Source organism: Palaemon carinicauda, chromosome 15 (assembly GCF_036898095.1).
Source record: "Palaemon carinicauda isolate YSFRI2023 chromosome 15, ASM3689809v2, whole genome shotgun sequence".
Taxonomy (NCBI): Eukaryota; Metazoa; Arthropoda; class Malacostraca; order Decapoda; family Palaemonidae; genus Palaemon; species Palaemon carinicauda.
Window position 1 is genome coordinate 54,295,210 of NC_090739.1, and position 21,463 is coordinate 54,316,672.

General features: G+C 43.7%; 1 protein-coding gene across 1 annotated transcript in view; it reads left to right on the top strand.

The window, feature by feature from the left end:
• Window positions 1-21,463, top strand: part of Jarid2 (Jumonji, AT rich interactive domain 2) — a 336,896-nt gene that overhangs the window by 261,528 nt on the left and 53,905 nt on the right. The window contains exon 16 of the mRNA XM_068388399.1: window positions 4,529-4,808. Coding sequence (XP_068244500.1) covers window positions 4,529-4,808 — 280 coding nt within the window. The remainder of the gene's footprint in view (window positions 1-4,528; window positions 4,809-21,463) is intronic.

Consider the following 21,463-nt stretch of genomic DNA (forward strand, 5'->3'; position numbering starts at 1 on the left):
AAGTATTGTTTACACCATTTCTTAACTTATTCAAAACATCTATACAGTCATCATTATTATTATTATTACTTGCTAAGCTACAACCCTAGTTGGAAAAGCGGGATGCTATAAGCCAAGGGGCTCCAACAGGGAAAATAGCTCAGTGAGGAAAGGGAACAAGGAAAAATAATTGTTATTGTTTTTTTTTCATAGAGAGAAATCGCCACATTGAGTGATGTCGTATCTTTTCAATTTCAATTTGTATCCGTTACCTCTGGACTGATTTGTGCTAAGTGTAAATAGATTGTTGTAATCGACATATGTTATTCCTTTAAGAATTTTGAATGCCTCTATTAATTGACCCCTTAGTCATCGAGTTTCAGGATCAAATAAGTGCAAACGTTCCATCTCCGTCTATATGCAAATTGTCTTGAACTGGTTTGGTGATCCTAGCTTGTACTGCTTCCAGTCTATCTATATCCTTCTGTGTACTTGAAGCCCAGAATTGGACTCTGTATTCTAGATGGGGTCTTACTAGTGATGTGTACAGGTGTATTACAGTGTCTTTGTTTTTGTATTTGAATTGTCTCTGTATGTAGCCTATTAGTTTCTGTGCTTTCTTTCAGCTTTTATGCTCTGGTTGGTAAACTTCAAATCCTTTCTGATAATAATACTAAGACCTTCCTCCTGGTCCCCACTTCCTATTTCATTACCCTTCTGATTGGGGGTTACTATAACTTATGTGCACTACTTTACATTTCCCACTGTTGAAAGGCATTTGCCAATTTCTGGACCATTCTCCTAGCTTCATTAGATCCTCTCTTAAGGCTTCTACGTCTTTTGAATTCGCAGCATTTATGTCCAATTTAGTATCGTCAGCAAATTTGGCCATTTTACTAGATAATCCTAAATCTATGTCGTTAATGTAGATCAGAAATAGCAATGGTTCAAGGACAGATCCTTGAGGTAGTCCACTTTGCTTCCACTTATTAGGAATAGTTTTAAGTATTTCATCTAAGAATAGTGGTATTTATTGAATATGAGACATTCAGTATATTTTGAACAAAATAGGAACATTTTAGGTAGTGCCTCTTCTTGATTAGGTGAGATTAGAATGTCAATTCATTCACTGTCCAGAAGGCAGTGTATTTTCTTGTTGAAGGTATTGGCTCAGGAACTCATCAAGTTTGAATCCAAATCTTATAATAACCATGTATATCAAGATTCTAGATATTAGGAGTAAATCTACATCTCTTATTAAATTTTGCAGAAAGCTTTCTTTAGAAAGGATTTTGGAGGCAATTCAATATGTACCAGTCGGGTGTTAGATAGACATTATCTTGAAAAATCCTGACTTTCTTATCAAGATTACTGGCCCTGTTGGTCCTATAGGGGCTGCTGCTCTGATCTAATTTTTTTAAGGAAATTAAGTCATAGATTTATTTTTTGATATTCCAAATATCATTAGAAAAACCATCTGGAGCCCTATTAGCAATTGTCTAAGATGATTCTCATTAATTTGTAAACCTATTGAGTCTAGAATTCTAATTGGGTTATATTGTACCTTTCAAATTTTTGTTGACCCATATATTTCCTTCACTGGCATCCCATCTCCATCAGAGTATGAGAGTCAGTAATATGATCATCAGGAAAGGTTAATAGAAATACAGTTAACTGAATTTTAATTGATTTTTTTATTTTTATTCTTATGAAGCTGGTCTTCATGAACGTAGATTATTTTATTTGTGTATTTAGGAGATGTATAGCCAGCTTGTAAGACGAGTTCCACTCATGTAGGATTAAGTAATGTATGTAAATTGCATAAGACTTTCGTCATTCCAATGAGGAAGCAATTACAACAATTTTTAGGGATGGCAAGATTTTACAGACGGTTTTACCCAAATTTTTCAGCTGTAGTCGCTCTCTTGACAGATTTGACTAGCCCAAGTAAAAGTTTGTATTGACCAGCGAGTGCCAGAAGTCCTTCGATAGGATAAAGGCCATATTAATTGTGAAACCAATACTGCAAGGAACCGTTTTCAAGAAGAAATTGTTTATCCAAGTGGATGCGTCGGACAATGAGATTGGAGCTGTCTTATTACAAGAAAGCAAGGAAGGAATTTTTCACCCCGTCTGTTTTATGTCATCGAAGCTGAAGAAGCATCGATGAGCCTACTTGACAGTTGAAAAGGAACTGCTAGTGCTAATCACAGCGACAAGGAAGTTAGAAGTTTATGTGAATAATCCACAGAATAAAGAAAATGTATATTCAGATTACAATCCTTTAACTTTTGTTAATAAAATGAAGAATAACAATCAAAGGTTAAATAGATGGTCATTATGTTTACAACCATATTGTATTAATGTAAAGCATATATCAGGTAAAGATAAAGTTGTTGCAGATTATTTATCACGGGCTGAATCGGTGATTCAGGCGCGGAATAAATAATCTTTTTGGGGGTAGCTATCTTACAAAGCTTATCTTCATTAAAGTAGAATATTTTATTCACATTTTATTTGTGTATTTAAGAAATGTATAACCAGATCATAAGGTGAGTTCCAGTCACGTAGGATTAAGTAATGTATGTAAATTATTTAAGACTTTCGTCATTCTGTTAGTTGTGTTTTCATTCAGTTCCGAATGTGTAAATTTACGTTATTTTAAGAATTAAATTTTCATTTCACGTAGTTTTGTTACCAAGTCTTATGTAACTTGTTAAAAGTTATGCTGTATGACACACACGCTATGGATTGCATCATGTTTCCACGCGGCTGGAAGAGGCATGAAAATTCTAGACTAAAGTTTATTCTGTATTTAATGTTGTGAGAGGAGGTGGGCAGAGTTAGCTGAGAGAGTTGCCTCGCTAGCAACAGTAGTACCCCTTCTTCAAATGACTAAGTTGGCAACTTTACGCCGCCAGAGCCATGCCCCCACGCCAGGAGAAGGATTTACTAGAAATTTCTAGAGTGAATTAAGTTAATATATATATGACCTAGCAGGGTATAGGAGACAGAAGAGATCCAGCCTATCCCTTGGAAAGAGCCAACGTCTGCTAGCCCTCTTTCCAGCCACTTCATAACTACATAGTGTTTTCCTCTTAAACGTGAATATTGTTTTCTCTCCAACGTATACCGTGTATAGTGTTGTTCAAACATTGGTGATATTAGTGTATGCCTAAATTAACCGTGTGGTTTGTTAATGTAAGTACATTTTATAGAATAAATTTTTGTAACTGGCCCTGTGAGATTAGGTTAAGCAGTGAAGTGTATTTATTTTGCTTAACCATTTAGTAACCTTGTGTGAGCCTAAGGACATAATAATAACAGTTTAGTATAAGTAAGTGTAATTCTGATTTATTTTTCTAGAAGTGTTAAAGTGACATTTATTCATTAATTGTCAAAATTAAATATTTTCATAAGTTAATTTCTAGTGAAACAATGGATTGTTTAATTTTTATAGAGTATCACTTTGTCTTAGTGTAAGGTTTAGTTCAGATTTAATATTTTGTGTGATTTATTTTTGGTCTTAATTTGTTAATTTTTATAGAATATATTTATTTTTGTAGTGTATTATTTCGGTCACCAATATTTTTTCTCGGTGCTTTGCTCGTATCCCCTGACTAAGAACCAAAGTAAGAGGTTCATTTGAGAGAAGATCTCGTTAAATGTAAAGTAATCACCCAGTTTTGTTTTGAGAGTAATGTAAAGAGACCTTTTAGATATTCAATGTTTATATATACTGTATTATTGTCTGGGAGTTGCATATTATTATGGGAGCTCCAAGGTATTTTTCTATTGTGTATTATGCAATATAGCAGGTCAGTTTTGGAGCTTGGGAATTTACGTAATTTGCTAGTCATAATACAGTACTCACCCGATATTCATGTACTGTACATGCCCACTTGCCTCCCCACTGACTTGTAATGTTGAGGAACGGAAATACTTGGGAGTTTGAAACTGAAGAATGGGTATCGCTTAGTGTGTCACTTATTGTTAACCACTAGATTGTATCATTGCTTTACTGGGTGGGTTGTATCTTTAATAGGAAAGTAAATGGGAAATTTATTTTATGAATTTTGAGGGTAAACTTTGATAAGAGGAATGTCTAGAGAAGAAGCAATATGAACATAGGGTAACTATAGAAATTAAAGATCTTATAATCAAAATTCTGTTTTTTTACTTATTTTCTTGGATTAGTGATAATCTTAAGATAATTTTAGACCTATAATATATTTTTTTAAGTTTACTTGCCATGCTACCCACCCCTTTATTACTTGCAGCACAGAGGAATTAACAGTACCTTATTGATAATTTCATCAGAAGCTAGTTGAGAATATATGAAAGAATGGTTTGGGTGTATGAAAAGTAAAAGTTTATTTTTTTCTTTTAAACTAAATTATTTAAATAAATTAATTTTTAGCATTCCTCTTATTTGAGGCAATATTTAACAAGAAATTGTCAACAGTTTTCGTTAAGAATTTATTTCATGTACTGTGTTATGTGCTCTTGGTGTTTTTAGTCTCGAGTAAGATCCTATTTTCCTTTACAGGGCAAAAGCACAGCATTGAGTACGTTTTACCGTGTAGCTCGTAACATATCAACTCAGTGGCAACCTGATCCATCAGGATTAGAAGTAGATGAGAGGTATTGGTCCATAGTTGTAAATGGGACTCATCATGTATGTGTCCTTTCAGCAAGTATTGATACATCTGAACATGCCTATGGTTTTCCTAATCATCGAAATTCACCTTTAGCCAAGCATCCATGGAATCTTAAAAATCTATGCCAAAATCCTAATTCTGTTTTAAGAAGCATGGGAACAATTGTAGGTAAGTTACTCTCTTTATGTTTTTTATTTGTGTATTGCATTAAAGTTTAAGTGAGCTTTTATGATGCTAACGTACGGATACTTGTTTGTGAAGGTGAACTTATAATATATTTTTTGGGCTCAAGCCATGTCGTCCTGATGGAAGGTTCCTTTTAGTAGCTTCCTAGGGTATATTTGACCCCAGTGATATTCCCAGAGAATTTTACCTCAAGGTCTCCAGAATTCTAACTCCTGGCGCGAATATCCCTAACTTTTCCTTTTAGGGATATTGCATAATATCAGAGGACATATTCTTGACACGCCACATAGCTATCTTCACCCCAAATGGCGTTTATGCTTTGAGGGGGAAAAGTGGCAAGAAAATTAAGGGGAGTCATAAGGTACCACTCCTCTGTTACTGTTTTGAATATCTAGATGACGTCATCATCGCCGCCATGGTTATTCCTTTTCTCGTAACGCTATTGCTCGGTGATTTTCCTGGTGCTCTCGCTATTTTTGGAATTTTGGTTTTATCATGCAATCTCCAGCCTCTTCTGCCTCTGGAAAGTTGAGTATTTGGTCTTTCCTTTGTATAAATGTAAGCTCTTGCCCTTTTTATAATATGAATTAAGGTTAAATTAACGTAACAAGAGCTTTTGCCTAACCGGAGGCGCCATGGACGCTGTCGTTCGTAACGCAGGAGTTATTTAGTTAGCCAGAACGACCCTCCCAGTACGAATAGCATTAAAATAATGTTAGCTATTTAGTCTTCATTGCTAGGAATTCGTTATATTATGCAGATAGTATTCATTCAAGTTTCAGCGATTTGGGTAACCGAATCTTGTTACGCTAGGCTTCCTAGCCTAGGCGTTCAGTTTTAGTACTCTTATGCATGATATAATAGACTTTCCTAGTGTTACAATTTCAATGAAGTTTCAGGCAATTTTTTTATACATGTAAGATACATTGATTGCATAATATCTTCCTCTTCCAAGATAGTTTACGAGAGAGTTTCGGTGATTTAGGTAATCGATTCTCACTGCCACTAGGCGACTAGCATAGTGGCTTTAGTATACTTTCATACATGTTCCCCGATTGCCCCCGGGTATCGTTTTATTGATTCAGGCGGAGATAGATATCTCCTAAAGTCTTTATAATGAGATATTTGTCTCCTAAGGAGAATTAAGGGCAATCCCTCCTTCCCTCTGACTTTAGCCTAGGCTATAACACTAGTCAGTCGTGCCTTGAGTTGTACAGTAATCAGGTGGGTTTTCTGTCCATTCCCTTCCCTAGACCACACCTGAAGGTTTCATATGACATCGATACCTTCTCCCTGTGGTCTAGTTGACTAGTCCTGTGCCGGCGGATCCTAGGCTGAGGAATAGACATTTTTCTACCACCTAGATGACACCAGCACTAGAACTCTGTTCCTCTTGTTTAAGGGTGGCGACGAGGGTGCTGCCGGCCCCTTTACTGTATAAGCTGACCCTAGGCTGGAGAATAGAATTCTCCTGCCGCCTGGGATGCCTTCAGTACAGGAACAGAGTTCTTTAGGTGAGGTAGGACCGGCAACCCTGCCGGCTCCTTCCACACCCCATAGGACCCTCACCTCTTCCCACTCTGTCCTTCACAAACCTTTGGCCCTCATCCTATAATTGTGCCGATTGCCGGCAGGTTGTGGGGCTGGCTCGGGCTTCTGACCGTAGTGGCATAGTCACTCAGCTCTCCCTTACGAACATAGTGCTCCGGGAGAGCTGGGCCGGCTGCCGGCTGAAGATCCCTTTGCTGTAGAGTGTTCTTAAGTCCTCTCATGGACTGCCATTCATAAACATGTGGCCGGCAGAGACCGGCAATAGTTATGGATGGGTGGAAGCCTGAATAATACATTCTCCCCTTCTATTTGAACACCCATTCTGGAAGAAGGCTGTAAGGCAGAGCTCTTACACTATCCTTCACTCCATGCTTTCTCTCTCTCTCTCTCTCTTGGCTAGTACCGGTGGGTTCTAATCTACCAGCAGCTGCACCCTAGCCGGCAATGCGCTGTCTAGACTTGCGTTTTGGTAGCCTAAGAGCCGCCGGCACATCTGACTTGGCAGGCAATGAGCCGGCCAAATTCAGATTGCAGGCCACTATATGGATTGCTGGGTCGCTGGCTGGCCTAGTAGGCCCACAGCCGGCGACCTGCCGGCAGCTGGCAAGCTGCTGACAGCCGGAAAGGTTGCCGACTGCCGTATATATACTGTATACTGTATCTATATTCGCCGGCAGGCATAGTGTGCCGACAGCTGGCGATCCGCTGGCGGCCGGTGAGCTGCCAGCCATGACTACAGCCGACTATACATCGACTGAACTGTACCATGGTGCTAGCCTTGCCGGCACATGCCGGCTGGAACTACAGTATATGACTATACAGTAGCCAGTATATTTGCATTATAGATCATACTGCAAACAGAAAACTTCAGTATAAATTATACAGTAGCCTATTTTTTCCAAAATACTCTGTGTTGTCATGCGCAGCCTATTGTTGGGACCATTATATAAGAAAGTAAGTTCTTTCTATACACTTATAAATGATCAGTGATAACGATCCTCAATCTTAAACCGTCTGGAAGATAGCATTAAGTTACACTTACCTATCCTCACAGGATAGAAATCTTCCGATGGGCTTTCCAATATAGAATGACCCATGGTTTTAATTTTGAGGGAGGTCACAGCAATTGGTTTAGCAGGAATCACATGTATGTGTCTTTCCTATTTCATTTCTAGCTTATCTATCCTAAGCTATATGCAAAAAAAAAAATATTAATTATAATATTTGTAAAGTTTATCCAGTGAGATGAACCAAAGTATAAGCATTTTATTTTCCTCTTTACAGGAGGACCACCCTAAGTGTAAGAGTGTCTTAAGCAACGTGCGGAGTAAGAACTTCTGCGGCCACCAGGTGTGCAGGACGCACTCACGCTGTTCCATCACCAAGGGACCTCTGAAGTATTGGGACCCCCAGGTATGTAACATTTGCAAAACCTTGGTTACTGAGGCTTTCGATGACCCCCAGTCAGCGGAGTCAAGGGATGCAGCAAGGGAGAAGCTGCGTAGATGGGTTCGTGGTTTCCAAAAGAACACCACGGGGCCTTACTTTCCAAATGAAAGGATGCGGGCCTATCTTTTCCCTAGAGCATCTAAGGATGCTGTAATTCCACAGCCTCGGCCAGAGATCCCTTGCGTCCAGATACCCAGAGTCGGATGTCTCAGACGCAATGAAAGACATCCGATTAAACGAAAGGATGTCAGAGGTGTCAGAAGACACTGAAAAGGACCTTCTAGCAGGAAGTCAAGAAGAGGAGTCAATGGTGGCTCCTGATACCGAGGAGGAAGTCGAAACGGTTTCGGTGTCATCGGTTCCTGCCCCAGAACCAGTACCCTCGACATCTTCTGCTCTTGCATCTGACGACATAGGGAAGACTCTGTCTTCCATTATGACAATGATGCAGCAGATGCAGAAACAGAATGCTGAAAAGGAAACTGCGTTGAGGTTGGAAATACGCCAACTTGCAGCATCCCGTGGGTCTCAAAAGACTCAACGTAAAGGAACTTCCTTTATGTTCGGATGTAAACCTGTGGAGGCATGCAGAGTACATGCCCATGACAACCGGGAAGATTTACATATCTGAAAAGCTGGGATCAGTCCCCATTGAAGATGTGGAGTTTTGGCCCAGCTTTGAGTCTTATCCAGACTGCTTCGTCCATCTGAAGACGGTGCCAGCATTAAAGGAAGAGACAGAGCCAATAGAGGTCATAGTTTTTGACCACTCCAAAGCACAGGCTTTGCTGACTAGCACTTTGAAGGAGAGGGGCTTCACTAATTCAAAGGTCCCGGCTCTGAGTAAAAAACATCCTTCCTTTGTTGCTTCATCTACCCGGGCCTTCCCCTTCATGGAAAAAGGGTACGAGGCAGCATTAAAGGCAATAGAAGCAGGAAAACCTTGCCCCTACACTCGAGGAGTGTAGACCTTTATCCCTAGCTTTGCCCATGGACCAGAAGGACTGGAAGGATGTACATCTTACCTTCTCAGTCAGGAAGTTGGAGGCAGATATTGCTGGACGCCAGTTCGGCGAGAACCTCCCTAAGATGTCAGAGTTTCTCTTGCGCAGGGAGCAAGAGACCAAAGAAAGGCTTGCCGCTTCTATGTCCCTCCAGACTACCTTGGCGACAATGGCAAGCAATCCCCAGAACCTGGATATGTTTATGGTCGTGGCTAAAACATCTGGCCACGGTCACAAAAGACCTACTGTATATGGCTTCATTAAGCCTGAAGAGCTTGCAGAGAGTTCGTGTTCGCCTCGGCTGCGGTGAGACACGAACCCAGGAAGCTGATTTCATCTAGCATCTGGGGAAAGGACCTCTTTCCATCCGAAGTGGTCAAAGAAGTAGTCGACAAGGCCGCCACGGAGAATAGGAACCTTCGCCAAAAGTAGGGCTTGTCACAAAAAAGGAAGTCTTCCCCAGATGAGGGTCCCCAACCAAAAAGGAAGACAAAGAGGCCAAGGTTGCCCTCTCCCCCTAGACAACAGAAGCAACAACAACTTCCCACGACCGCGGTGCCCCAAATGGTAGCACAACCTCAACCCACCTACCACTTGGTACCCCAGCCAGTGGTAACACAGTCACTAGCTTTTAATCCAGCCTTTGAAAGTCAGTCCACTACATTTCGGCCGAAAAGTAGAGGAACATTCAGAGACTCCTCTGGAGGCCCCTCAAGAGGAAGAGGAAATAGGGGAGGACGCGGTCAAGGAGGCAAATGCTCCGGTCAATATCTGAAATGAGATGCTTCCGGTAGGAGGAAGGCTATGTTCATTTTGGGATCGTTGGACCTTCGATCCCTGGGCCCACAGCCTGATCAAGAACGGACTAGGTTGGAGCTGTAACACAGCTCCACCATCATTCCCTCAATTTTTCCAACCCTCCACCCCCGTTCTGGAAGAATACATCCAAGAACTCTTGGGCAAAAGAGTAATAAAGAGGGCAAAGTCCATTAAATTCCAAGGAAGGCTGTTTTGTGTTCCCAAGAAGGACTCAGACAAACTCAGAGTCATTCTGGACTTGTCGCCATTCAACAAGTTCATAGTAAACTACAAGTTCAGGATGTTAACCCTTCAACACATAAGGACCCTGCTACCCAAAAAGGCATACACAGTCTCCATAGACAAGGCAGATGCCTATTGGCATATTGCAATCAGTCGCCAACTTTTCTCCTACCTAGGATTCAGGCCACGGAAGAAAAAATACGTCTTCAGAGCCATGCCCTTCGGGCTAAACACTGCCCCAAGGATCTTCACGAAACTTGCTAATGCAGTTGTTCATCAACTACGCCTAAAAGGTGTTCAGGTGGTAGCCTACCTGGACGATTGGCTGGTGTGGGCAGCATCCGAGACGGAATGCATGCAAGCCTCCAAGAAAGTGATCCAGTTCCTGGAACATCTAGGATTCATGATCAACATCAAAAAGTCTCGACTATCTCCAGCTCAGAGGTTTCAAGGGCTTGGAATACATTGGAACTTACAGTCACACCGCCTCTCCACTCTGTCAAAGAAGAGGAGAGAGGTAGCAGGATCTGTCAAGAGACTTCTGAAATCCGTTCGGATAACAAGATGCCAACAGGAGAGAGGGCTGGGCTCCCTTCAGTTGGCATCATTGACAGACCCGGTGCTAAGAGCACAATTAAAGGATGCAACAGGAGTCTGGAGAAGATACGCATCAAACGCTCGAAGAGATCTAAGAAGACCAACACCGAATCGACTACGATCACTTCTCAAGCCGTGGTCGGAGGTCAAGCACCTGAAGAAATCGGTACCCTTACAACTACCTCCACCTTCAGTCATCATCCACACAGACGCATCAAAGGAAGGATGGGGAGGTCACTCTCATCAACGGAAAGTCCAGGGGACTTGGTCCGATCTATTCAAGATTTTCCACATCAACATTCTGGAAGCCATGGCAGTTTTTCTTACACTGAAAAAATTGGCTCCTCGCTGCTCGACCCACATAAAACTGGTCCTAGACGGCGAGGTGATAATGAAATGCCTGAATTGTCAAGGTTCAAGATCGCCCCAAGTCAACCAAGTGATGTTGGCCATCTTCTGTTTGGCGGAAAAGAAGAGATGGCACTTATCAGCAGTTCACCTCCAAGGGTTCCGTAATGTGACGGCAGACGCTCTATCCAGGCTCACGCCGATAGAGTCAAAGTGAGAGTCAGAGTGGTCCCTAGATGCAGGATCATTCTTTTTCATCTTAAATCAAGTCTCAGACCTGCAGATCGACCTCTTAGCGACGAGCGATAACAAGAAACTACCTCGTTATGTGGCCCCATACGAGGATCCTCTAGCGGAAGTAGTGGACGCGATGTCCCTTGATTGGAACAGATGGTCCAGGATTTACTTGTTCCCTCCATCCAACCTTCTGTTGAAAGTCCTCAACAAGCTGAGATCCTTTCAGGGAATGGGGGCTATAGTGGCTCACAAGTGGCCGAAGAGCATCTGGTTCCTTCTAGTACTGGAACTGCGGCTGAGGCTGGTCCTGTTGCCGGACCCACTTCTGTCTCAACAAGTGCAGAAGTCGACTGTCTTCGCTTCATCACAGAAAACCCGAAACCTTCGTTTCATGATTTTCTCTCCTTAGCAGCTCAGAAAAGATTTGGGATTTCGAGAGACAGTATAAATTTTTTAGAAGAATATAAGTCCAAATCTACCAGAAGACAATATGAGTCGTCTTGGAAGAAATGGGTGGCGTTTGTCAAGGCAAAGAAACCAAAGGAGATCTCAACAGATTTCTGTTTATCCTGCTTTATTCATCTTCATGAACAAGGTTTAGCAGCCAACACGATAACAACGTGTAAATCTGCCTTGACTAGACCCTTAGTGTACGCCTTCCAAGTAGACTTCTCTAATGAAATCTTTAACAAGATCCCTAAGGCTTGTGCCAGACTTTAGCCTGCAGTACCTCCGAGGCCCATCTCGTGGTCCTTGGATAAGGTTCTCCACTTTGCATCAACAATGAACAATGAGAACTGATCTCTGAAAGATTTGATCCAAAAAGTTATATTCCTATTTGCTCGAGCCTCGGGGGCCAGAGTTAGTGAAATAGTGGCCCTTTCAAGAGATGAGGGCCATATTCAGTTCACAGAAAGGGAAGAACTGAATCTTTTTCCTGATCTGACGTTTCTTGCTAAAAACGAGCTACCCACCAAGAGGTGTGGTCCCTGGAGAATCTGCCCTCTGAAAGAAGATGTCTCTCTGTGTCCAGTGGAGTGCCTAAAGGTCTATCTTCATAGAACTTCAGACTTTGGGGGAGGACAGCTCTTTAAAGGAGAAACATCAGGTTCAAATTTATCTCTTTAAAACAAATAAGGGCGAAGATCATCTACTTTATTCGCAGAGCGGATCCGGACAGTACACCCGCAGGTCATGATCCAAGAAAAATTGCTTCATTGAATTTTTTCCAATATATGGATTTCGAACGTCTTCGCTCGAATGCTAGATGGAAGTCATCCAGAGTGTTTTTCAAACACTATGCGAAGCAAGTGCAAGATATCAAGAGATTTGTGGTGGCGGCAGGTAGTGTACTGAAACCTGTCATTTAATACTGCGAGGAACAGTGAATGAATTGGGACTATTGTGTGCAGGGTGTGCGTGTTGACACCTTACGGTACAACATGTTTAGAGGAGTGTCATCAAGGTGACACTGGACTGTTCCAATTATTAAAGGTGTAAAAAGCATAAAGTATAACACGTGTGCCAGGTGTTCTTTACACAAGTGTGAACAGACAGCTAATGACAGAAATTTAGTTTGGAAATTTTATAGAATTTTCATTTTCAGTGGCATTATAATAGTTTCTTTTTCATATTTCTGGAATTACCTGTATATTTATGCTTAAATTGTTTCACAAACATTTTGTACGTTGTTATAAAATGCAAGCTGATTTACAAACTCTATTGATTACCAATAAAAACTAATTGGTATTTGTGTCTCATTTGCCCCAAATTCAAATAAATAAAGATGTGTACGAGTATTAATTATGATCTCCCATTTTTTATCTGCATATAATTAAGAGAACAACTGTATACATGTACATTTGTTCCTGCTAATTATGTGTACATACCTGGTTTCTACACAGATATATACCTGTCTGTCTTTCCATACGACTATCCCGGTATACTTGGATGTGATATTGACTTATACAAACATTTGTTTCTACATGGATACAAACCTGTCTATGGCATACAGCTAACCCTGCATGCCCGGGGAGGTGACAGGGGCTTTTACTTACATTTGTTTGTATTTGAAATGGGGTATACAATTTAGACTGGTATACCCATTTAATTGCTAGGTTGCTCATAAGATTATGCAAACCTCAAGACTTTTTCCCAGAGTCTGTCATGACTCTTCCCTGTAGGGGGCAGGAAGCACTAACATGGTTCATGATTAGAAGAAATGATGTATACCAGTAACGTCATATGTCTCTAGGTCTAAGGGACCAAGGAAATCTTGTCTTGAGGTTAAGGCACAAATAAGAAATCCAAAAATACGTTAATGCTCTGGTAAACTTCCATCAGGACGACATAGCTTGAGCCCAAAAAACGGAAATCTATTTTTGGGTGAGATAGCCATGTCGTCCTGATGGACCCGCCCTTCCTTTTTATATATAAAAGGGCTTGAAAGGATCCCTCCCAAAAAGTACTCTATCTGTAGCACCTCGCTTAACGCTACAAGGTATAAACATGGCGGCGATGATGACGTCATCTAGATATTCAAAACAGTAACAGAGGAGTGGTACCTTTTAACAGCTCCCCTTAATTTTCTTGCCACTTTTCCCCCTCGAAGCGTAAACGCCATTTGGGGTGAAGATAGCTATGTGGCGTGTCAAGAATAAGTCCTCTGATATTATGCGATATCCCTTAAAGGAAAATTTAGGGATATTCGCGCCAGGAGCTAGAATTCTGGAGACCTTAAGGTAAAATTCTCTGGAATATCACAGTAGTCAAATATACCCTAGGAAGCTACTAAAAGGAACCTTCCATCAGGACGACATGGCTATCTATCCCAACAATAGATTTTTCGCTTCGCTCAAAATCCATTATTTTGCTTAGTATTTTTAGATTCTTGTGGGTATAAAATTCCTATCCAAAATTATGCAAGAGATATTAGCGATGGTCTATGAAAATTTATTTAATAATAACGTTGGCAATGGTCTTTGAAATTTTTATGCTTTTGACATAGTGAGGTTATAGTGCATTTTTTTCAGTTTTTAAATACTGTATGTTTGTTTATAGATAATTTTGGTGTGTGGAAGACTTCCTCTGTTAATTTTTCTTTGATCCGTAACTGACATACAAACCACGCTATTTAATAGGGGTATTACTTTCGGCGTAGCTGAAATGACGAGCTATTAAAATTTAACGAGGGTTTACTACCCACACCGCTAGTTAGCGGGGGTAGGGGAGGGTAGTTTGCTACTCCCCCCCTCACACACACCTGTGCTTGAGCTCACTTTGCTCTCGGCTAGGATGGTAGACGGACGTGTCCTTTTTCATCCTCACCGCTCATTGGTAGTCATTAATGCTTTTTTTGCTTTCTCTTTTTGACAGTTTTGTGAGTGAAGTTGGCCTCTGCGATTATGTGCACCTGTCCTGGATTACCCGACCGCCCATGCGGAACATTCATGTCGGCGGTTAAGACAGACCCTCACACCCTTTGCCCTTACTGTAGAGGCCAAGGGTGTGACAGTAATAACAAGTCTGGCGAATGTAGCGAGTGGTCTACCTCCCAATGGGAGAGGATTTCTCGGCGATGTAAGAAGTCCAGGCGGGATCTTTCTCCTTCAAAGGTTTCTTTGAAAGGAGAAAAACCCAAGGACTCTTCTTCCGTTGCCCAAACCTCCTCCGAAGCTCCCACTCGATCGGTCTCTTTCGAGAGACCGTCGAGTGGTAGCGTAGACCATGCTACTGTTTTCCAAGCTCGGGGTTCGAGAGATGGCGTTGCCTTCCCTAGCGAGGCAGCTCACCTCTCTCCCCGGGGGAGGATGTGTCATTAACCCATCTATTTCAGCTTTGGTCTTCCTTGGGGCTCGCGGGTTCGGCCTCCAAGGAAGCATTACTTGACTACATCCGATTGGGTGCCGCTGTGAAGCAATCGCCAACTTTGGCAGAGGTTGATCCTCTGTCGATTGTCGACGTTGTGGGGTCAGAGGTATCCAATGCGGTATCTCTTAATACCTCTGCCTCTTCAAATCCCTCAGTAGCTGAAGGCTTAGTTTCTCCCGTTCCTGCTCAACCAACGAGGGAGAAACTTGTCCAACAGTCTCTCCTGCTAGTGTTTCTCCCCCTCGGGGGAGTTCACTTACAGAGACTCCTCTTCAGAGGACTGCAGGTCAGCTTACTGATCCAACGGCCCCCAGAGGGCGTATCCGTCGCAAGGCTCGCCTATCTCTTCGCCAGAGAGGCCTTCCTTCACCTGCGATGAGGAGGCGCCTCTTCGGTTCATCATCTTCGTTGCAGTCTGGCGCAGAGGAGCCTCGTCAGCGTTCACCGACTGTTCCTACTCTGGTCCTGGACATCTCAGCAGATTGTTCGCGATCCCCTTCGGTGGAAGGTCGTCCTTACAAAGGACACATCGACCTTCCACCCGACAGACCTGCCGACCTGCCATCGCCGTTCCTGAGAGCTGATGCGCGCTACGTGCCTGCGAAACCTGACTTGCATGCTCGTCAGGCATCAAACCCTATTACGGGGCATCAAGGGCATATGCGCCATCTCGCGCATACGTCCCTTACGCGCCATGCTAATGATGGGCATGCGCGCCAACGTTCTCCTGCACGCCAGGCTTTTGCCTGGGATAACGCATTAGCGCGCCATCAACCTCCTGCGCGCCAGCGCTCTCCTACGAGTCAGCGCTCTCCAACGCGCCAGTGCTCTCCTGCGCGTCAGCGCTCTCCTGCGTGCCAGCGCTCTCCCGCGCGCCAACGCCCACGCACAGCGATCTCTCCTGCGCGCCCACGATCTTCGGGTCTGGGCGCTGTTGAGAAGTCAAAGAAGACTTCTCCTACGCGCCAGTGCTCGCCAACGCGCCAACTGCTGTCTCCAGCGCACTAGCGCTCGCCATCGCGCAGTCACCCTCTCGTGCCCACGAGGATACGCGCGCACGCCCTGCGCGCCCATGCCCATCCTCTCCTGCAGTTGCGCGCCACCATACTGACGCGCGCCCACAAGATGCGTGGCCACGCGCATAGGCTCCAACTGCGCGCCCTACGACATCTGCTGGGGCGCGCGAACTCTCGCCCGCGTGTCCAACGACTTGATCCTGCGCGCGCGAACATTCGCCCGCATGCGCGAAATCAGTCTCCTGCGCGCTCTCCTGTGTGCCCACAGTCTCCTACGCACCATCACTCTCCTGCGCGCCCTCGCAATCGCCCGCGCGCGACTCCTGGTATTCTCCATCGCGCGAGCGTCAATACCCTCCCGCTCGCGAGGCTGCTGGACAACGCACGGCAAGGTCGCCATCGCCGCATTCCCCTCCCCGCAAGCGCATAACAGCGCGCATTGCAGCGGGAGGGAAATATCCAGAAAGGTCCAGGATCCCTTTTTCTTTTTTCGGGCAAACCCCCCTATGGAAACTCCTCCCAGGGATCCGTCGATCCCTGTCCCTCCAGAGGGAATGTCTGACAGCGCGTCTCAGTCAACAACCATGGTTCGGTGAGCTAATCAGAGCAGTTATGCAGGCTTTCAAGCCTGTTCTCTCTGAGTTAGGTCACAGATCCTTGGCTGTTTCTACCCCTCTGAAGAGAAAAAGAGGAGTTCCGGACGCGGTGACTTCTCCGAGAGCTAAGTTGACTCCTCGCAAGCCTTCGAGGCAGGTTCCTTCACCCCCCAGACTTTTTCTCCTTCCCTGTCGGACGAGGACTTCCCATCCTCAGGGGAGTCACGTGAGGTGAGACGTTCCCCCATCGCACCAATGAGGGAAACCCCACCTCGCGTTGAAAAGTCTTCCCGGGTAGGGACTGAAAAGAACTCGCCACCGTCTATGTTAGAGTCCTACATCCTTCCCACGAAGGAGTCGAAGGACTCGAAGACAGTACCAAAATCCTCGACAAGACTTAGAACGGAACCAGCTAGCCACTCGGAAAATGTCCATGAATCTCCCCAAGAAGAGCCTTTGGGGACAGGAGACTTCGCTGCAAGTCCAACATCCGGAGGAGAACTACAAGAGTCAGAGCATGCATTTTGGCAGGTTCTGACTCTTATGAGGGCTCTCAATGGGTTTGCCGATCCAGAGATCCCCTCTCGAGAGGGCAAAGACACTGTCTTGGACCACGTATTTGGCACTCAAAAATCTTCTAAGGCCAGTACGGCTCTGCCCTGGTCTTGGGGTTAAGAGTACCAGGGACAAGATCGCTGTTCAGCTCTCTTGAGTTGTCCTCCTCCAGTCGTTCCAGTTCCGGCAACAAGCTTCTCCCACCTCCTCGCGTACAGCCGAGGAGGTACTTCGAGATCTTGGAGGAGCATTGTTTAGCACTTCCTCTCCACCATTCGTTGGAAGAGCTTACCAGGGGAGTCCCTCTTGAGAGACTCTCCAACCGGCAGGTCTCTTTCTCAGCAACCGAGATCCTTAACCAGGAGAAGGTTGTGAAGTGTGCTATGCAAGCCATTTCGTGGCTGGATATCTGGTTAGGGACCTTAGGTATCCTGATACGCTCTAAGGCACTCGCACGATTGAGTTTCTGGCCCACCAAGTCTCGAACTTGTGGGCAAACACCATCTTGAAACGTCGGGATGCGGTGGCTGAGAGGTTCCATCAGAAGGTCCCTAGCACCGAGATAAATAGGCTCAGGCATTCTTCCTTAGAAGGAACAAACTTGTTTGAGCCTAAGGATGTGGAACAGGCCGCTGAGAGGTGGAGGAAGTCCCACCAAGACTCCCTCCTTCTTAGGGCTTTAACATCTAAGCCCTATAAGCCTCCAGCACCCCAGCAGTCCCGTCCGACCAAGACCACAAAACCGACGGCAGCAGCGAAGACAGTGGTGTCTAAGCCCTCTCTTGCCAAGGACAGGAAAAGCAAAAAGTCCTCCAGAGGAGGTAAGAATCCTAGAGGGAGCAGTCGAGGCTGCAAACGCTAGGATTGGCAGTCCCCCTGCATGTCTACCAGTGGGGGGATGCCAACAAAGTTGCGCAGACAGGTGGCAGCAACTCGGGGCCGATTCCTGGATGATTTCCGTAATCAGTCAGGGATATCGCATCCCGTTCACAACATCTCTACCTCCCCTGACGACGAATACAGTGTCATTGAGCTCCCTTGCCATGGAATCATCAAGGGGGCAAGCCCTTCGGGCAGAAGTCCAGACCCTGTTGAAGAAGGGCGCTCTCCAGGAGGTCCTCGACAGGTCTCCAGGCTTCTTCAGTCGACTCTTTCTTGTAAAGGAGGCGTCTGGAGGCTGGAGACCAGTCATCGACCTCTCGGCTCTGAACAAGTTTGTCAAACAAACTCCGTTCAGCATGGAGACCGCAGACACGGTCAGACTAGCAGTGAGACTGCAAGACTTCATGTGTACACTGGATATGAAGGACGCGTACTTCCAGATCCCAGTCCATCCGTCTTCAAGGAAGTACTTAAGATTCAGCCTAGACAACAAAGAGTACCAGTTCAAGGTGCTGTGTTTTGGTCTCTCCACAGCACCACAGGTTTTCACCAGAGTGTTCACCCTTATATCTTCGTGGGCACACAGGATCAGCATCCATCTCCTTCGCTATCTGGACAACTGGCTGATCCTAGCAGACTCGGTGTCATCCCTTCTTCAACACTGGGACAAACTTCTGGGACTTTGCCAGGATCTGGGGAGCATGGTAAATCTTGAGAAGTCCTCTCTGCTTCCCACTCAAAGACTGTTATATCTAGGCATGGTTATAGACACCAATCTCCACAAAGCCTTCCCATCAGACGACAGGATAGCAAGGCTAAGGAAGGTCGCAAGCCCTTTTCTCATACGAGAAGAACTTCCAGCCTAATCGTGGTTACGTCTCCTCGGTCACCTTTCATCATTGGCTCGTCTAGTTCCCAACGGTCGCCTCAGAATGAGATCCCTCCAGTGGCGAATCAAGTCCCGGTGGAATCAAGGTTACGATTCCCCGGACGTCCTGATCCCTATGGGACCTGCGGAACGGACGGACCTCCAGTGGTGGGTGACAGACGAGAACCTACGAAGAGGAGTGGATCTTCTCGTCCTCCCCCCGGATTTGATGTTGTTTTGCGGACACCTCAAAGAAAGGGTGAGGGACCCACGTACTGCACCACACGACCTCAGGCCTGTGGTCAGAATCAGAAAAGTGCCTCCATATAAATCTTTTAGAGATGAAGGCCGTCTTTGTGGCCCTTCAACATTTCCAACAATACCTGGCGGGTCACTTTGGTGGTGATGAGCGACAACACCACAGTAGTGGCTTACATCAACAAACAAGGAGGTACCTTTTCGAAGCAGCTATCCCATCTTGTAGTAGAGATACTGAGATGGACCGAAGTCTCACTCGATTCCACTTTCGGCATGTTTCATTCCAGGCTAGAGGAATGTGCTCGCCGACAATCTGAGCAGAGCGTCTCAGATAGTGAGTACGGAGTGGTCTTTGGATCATCTAGTAGCCAACAAAGTCCTGATTTTGTGGGGTTCTCCGACTGTGGATCTGTTCGCAAATTGTGTAACAGTATGTTTACATAACCAAAATGTAGGCTATACACAGATGGCTTCATAATGTAGCAGTTGTCTTATACCACAGATGTGACATAAACTAATTAAAATTTGCGTTATATTTTAACCATGTCCAATCTAGAGGATGTCTTGTACATGGATATATGCATTATGTAAATTTATTTACTTATTCTTTTGCAAATACCTAGCATTCTCAAATACATTATTTTACGATTTTACTTTATTCTAATACAGTAATAGGGAAAGTAGTAGTTCCCAGATTACTCACTAGTGTCTTCTGGTGCTGTATTCATTGTTTTGATATGTCCAATGCTTGACGTAATGTTTGTTTTTGTGAATTTTATTCAATTTGCATTTCTTAATTATATTACTTTTTTTTCATTAGTTGCTTTTAATATACATTCTTTATGTCAAGTTTGGAAACAAAAGTGCGTTAATCTCAGCTGCTCGTTTTGATATTACCCAGATGTTGGGCATGAATAGTATGCCTATAGCCTATACAATTTGGTATCATTTTGCTTGATTTTGTTTCGGAAAACATATTTTGGAAACAATGGACTATCTGCGGTAGAGGACACCCCTTCCACCTATTAGTCCATTATTGGGAGTTTCAACTGTATGAACATAATACTAATTGGTGCCCGTCTTCTTCTGGTGTTCCATTCATGTGCACAGATGTTTTCCTATCTCCTCTAGCAGCTTTCCATTTTTCTTGTTGATGATCATGGATTGCACATGTACTGAAGCCTAACAATGCTCCATATGGTCTTTGTTGTTGTAAATCATACCATTTGTCAAGTTATTTTTTATTGTACGAATGAGCCACATTCATCAACTTTTCACCACAATTCAAGTTCATAATTATATTAACCTTTATTTCCATGAGACTTGTTGCCGCTTCTGAACACTGCTAGTATCATCATTTAACATATGCTTTCCATTAGCCAAAAATACTTTACACTTACACAAAACAAAACATTTTATGAACAGCTGAAGCACAAACGAACGCATATGAACACTAGAGAAAATCAAATCAAACTAACTCGGTGACACTGTGGGCATGACACCTTGCTGTTTGGCATGGATTGTGGCCAGACAACTTACTCTGTAGAATAGGTGCGATTCAAAATTGGCACTTGCGGAAGATGGCTGACAAAATTTTAATTATTTTCATTATTGTAGCAGGTTTGTCCCTATGTAGAGATGTTCTTAACACAAATATTCATAAATAGTGTGGTTTCTATATGGAGTATAGGACAGTAATTGCAAAGTAGGCCATTTCAACCTGTGCCACCAGCATTGTTGGGATGGGAGAAGTGTCATATACAAAGATTCCACATTTCTTAAGCTACATCGTCAGTTTTGCCTGTCGCAGTTCTTGCGTATAACAGTCCCTGCTAATGGTTTTACCCTTTCCCATGTAATCTTCTAATGAAGATGTCTTCATAATCCCAAACTTTGGCTTACTCCTTGAATTTTTAGGCAGAAGGACCATCGTATTTTCATTGTTTATTTTCTATATTTAGATTTAAATCTGATTCAAAGTGAAATCATGGCTTATGTTCGTTCACTAATTCTTTAGATTTTTTCTCTGTTTTTCCCAGTTTCTTCCTTTATTCTTTTATTGATGGTTTGAAAATTTGTATAGGGTTCTAGAAATTTCTACTTTTCAATTATTTGAGTATTAACGTCAATATCTATATCTTGCAGATCGCTTTAACATTCCAAGATGTCACTTCAAATTGTAGCCACTGAGCCAGTATGCATGTCTTATCATTTTAACTACTGTATCCCTTGGGACAGCCAAACATCCATTTCTCATGCTCATGCACTGAATGACATTCATTAGTTTGTTAGTGATGGTTGGTCTTATATGTTATGCCTCATGAACATTATTCAATGACTCATGTCTGGAAGTGATGAATTGTAA